Here is a 1,698-nt window from a genome sequence, read left to right on the forward strand (position 1 = left end):
CGCGTACGTGCGCAGCGACGGGATGAGCCGCAGCATGGCCCGATTGAAGGTCCCGTAGATCTGCGTCAGCGAGGCGGGGCCCGGGTAATCCACGTACACCACGGGAACGTGGCGCAGGAACCTGCGGGGAGAGCCGGGCTCAGCCGCCGAGCGCGCGCCCGCGCCAGAGGACCGCCCCCGCCCCGCCCCCAGGCTTCCCGTCACAGCTCAGGGCTGCCTCACACTGAGCAGCAGATGCAGAAACCTGAATATGAAGCCAGCAGAGGCGGGAAGATGACTCGGGCTTCTTTCAGCCTCGCCCGGGCCCTGCAGGCAGGTGTGGGCAGCTCACTACTGCTTTCATCCTGATTGTGTTTCCGAGGTTTCCACCACAGTGCAGGGAAACCCAGGGGAACCCCACTGATGAGCAGTGGGGTTACCTTTTTTTATCATCAAAACCCTGTTTCTGTTATGCTTTGTTTAAAGCAATCCTGGAACTGGTGTCTGTGAGCCCGGGAAGTCTACCAGTGGTGGTACCTGTGAGAGAGGGGCTTTCTCCCAGGGTCGGTGGGCGGGTTACAAGCCCCCACAAACTGGATCCTCTCCAGCTTCACCCAGGTTTGATCGGAGGTTCGGTAAAAGCCCCCATGCTCCACCATCTGAGGAAAAGGGAGTGATGCGTCAGGAGCAGAGGTGAGCAGTAACATGGGTGGGGAGTCAGGGGCTCATGGACAGGAACAGACCTGTCTGATGAAGGATATGACCCTCTGCGTCCCGTATTTATCCATGTCTGGCAGGTTGATCTCATCACAGAACAATACCAGCCACTTTCCGAGCTGCACGGGGGCCAAAACGACCCCGTTCGGGGTGCGTCTGTACTCGCAGTAGTGGTCAAAGGTCTTCAGCAGGAGCTCCGGGGTGGTTGCACTCGAGAAGTTAAGACCCACAACCTGCAGAAGGACAGAGGCCAGGGGAGCGGTGGAAGGCCGATCCCGTCCCTGGCCCCGAGGTCGGCCGCCCGTTCCTGCCCCTTTACCTCCATGTCGGGCAGGGCCCGCAGGGCGCTGAAGAGCGTCATGGTCTTGCCGGACCCGGGGGGCCCACACAGGACCAGCGGCTTGTGCTCAGCCAGCCAGGTATACAGGAGGGCCTCGTGGCGGACAGTGTCCAGAGTGGGCACCACCACGTCCGGGGCGGCCACCTTGTGCGTCTCCACCTCAATCTGTGGCACCTTGGCCTGCCACGGCGACCACTCTCCACTGATGGACACCTGCAGGCGGGCGGGTGAGGGTCAGCCGGGCCTGCCCGCCTGCAGGACCCGCTCCCTTTCACCCAAGTCAGGACCTCCAAGTTAACCCGCCTTCCCTGTACCACAGGAGACTAAAGGGACAAGGTTCCTCTACGACAGGAAAGGCTGATTCAGTGCAGGCGAGGCTGCTGCAGGGCGAGAAGCGGGGAGGACGCCGCCCTCTGGCACATGCCTCGTAGTCGATGATGGGGATGTTGGGCGCAGCGGGCAGCGGCACCGTGGTGATCCTCCTGATGTACTCGCCCAGCTCTGCCCTCATCTTCAGCCTGCTGTCTCCGGACAAGGACCAGAGGATGGCGTAGACCAGGTACCGCTGCAGGGGAAGGAGGCAGATCCTGATTTGAGTGGAGTCTCAACATTCAAGGAGAGACATGTACAGCGACGTCGGCCCTGCAACCGCGGTGCCCAGA

The 1,698-nt window shown here is 61.8% G+C and overlaps 1 protein-coding gene across 1 annotated transcript in view; it reads right to left on the reverse strand.

Moving 5' to 3' along the window:
• Positions 1 to 1,698, reverse strand: part of DYNC1H1 (dynein, cytoplasmic 1, heavy chain 1) — a 62,185-nt gene that overhangs the window by 21,881 nt on the left and 38,606 nt on the right. Inside the window, exons 39-43 of the mRNA XM_010851418.1 lie at positions 1,461 to 1,601; positions 1,016 to 1,249; positions 723 to 929; positions 517 to 638; positions 6 to 121 (exon numbers count right to left, since the gene is read on the reverse strand). Coding sequence (XP_010849720.1) covers positions 6 to 121; positions 517 to 638; positions 723 to 929; positions 1,016 to 1,249; positions 1,461 to 1,601 — 820 coding nt within the window. The remainder of the gene's footprint in view (positions 1 to 5; positions 122 to 516; positions 639 to 722; positions 930 to 1,015; positions 1,250 to 1,460; positions 1,602 to 1,698) is intronic.

Source organism: Bison bison, unplaced genomic scaffold (assembly GCF_000754665.1).
Source record: "Bison bison bison isolate TAMUID 2011002044 unplaced genomic scaffold, Bison_UMD1.0 scf7180017864302, whole genome shotgun sequence".
Classification (NCBI taxonomy): domain Eukaryota; kingdom Metazoa; phylum Chordata; class Mammalia; order Artiodactyla; family Bovidae; genus Bison; species Bison bison.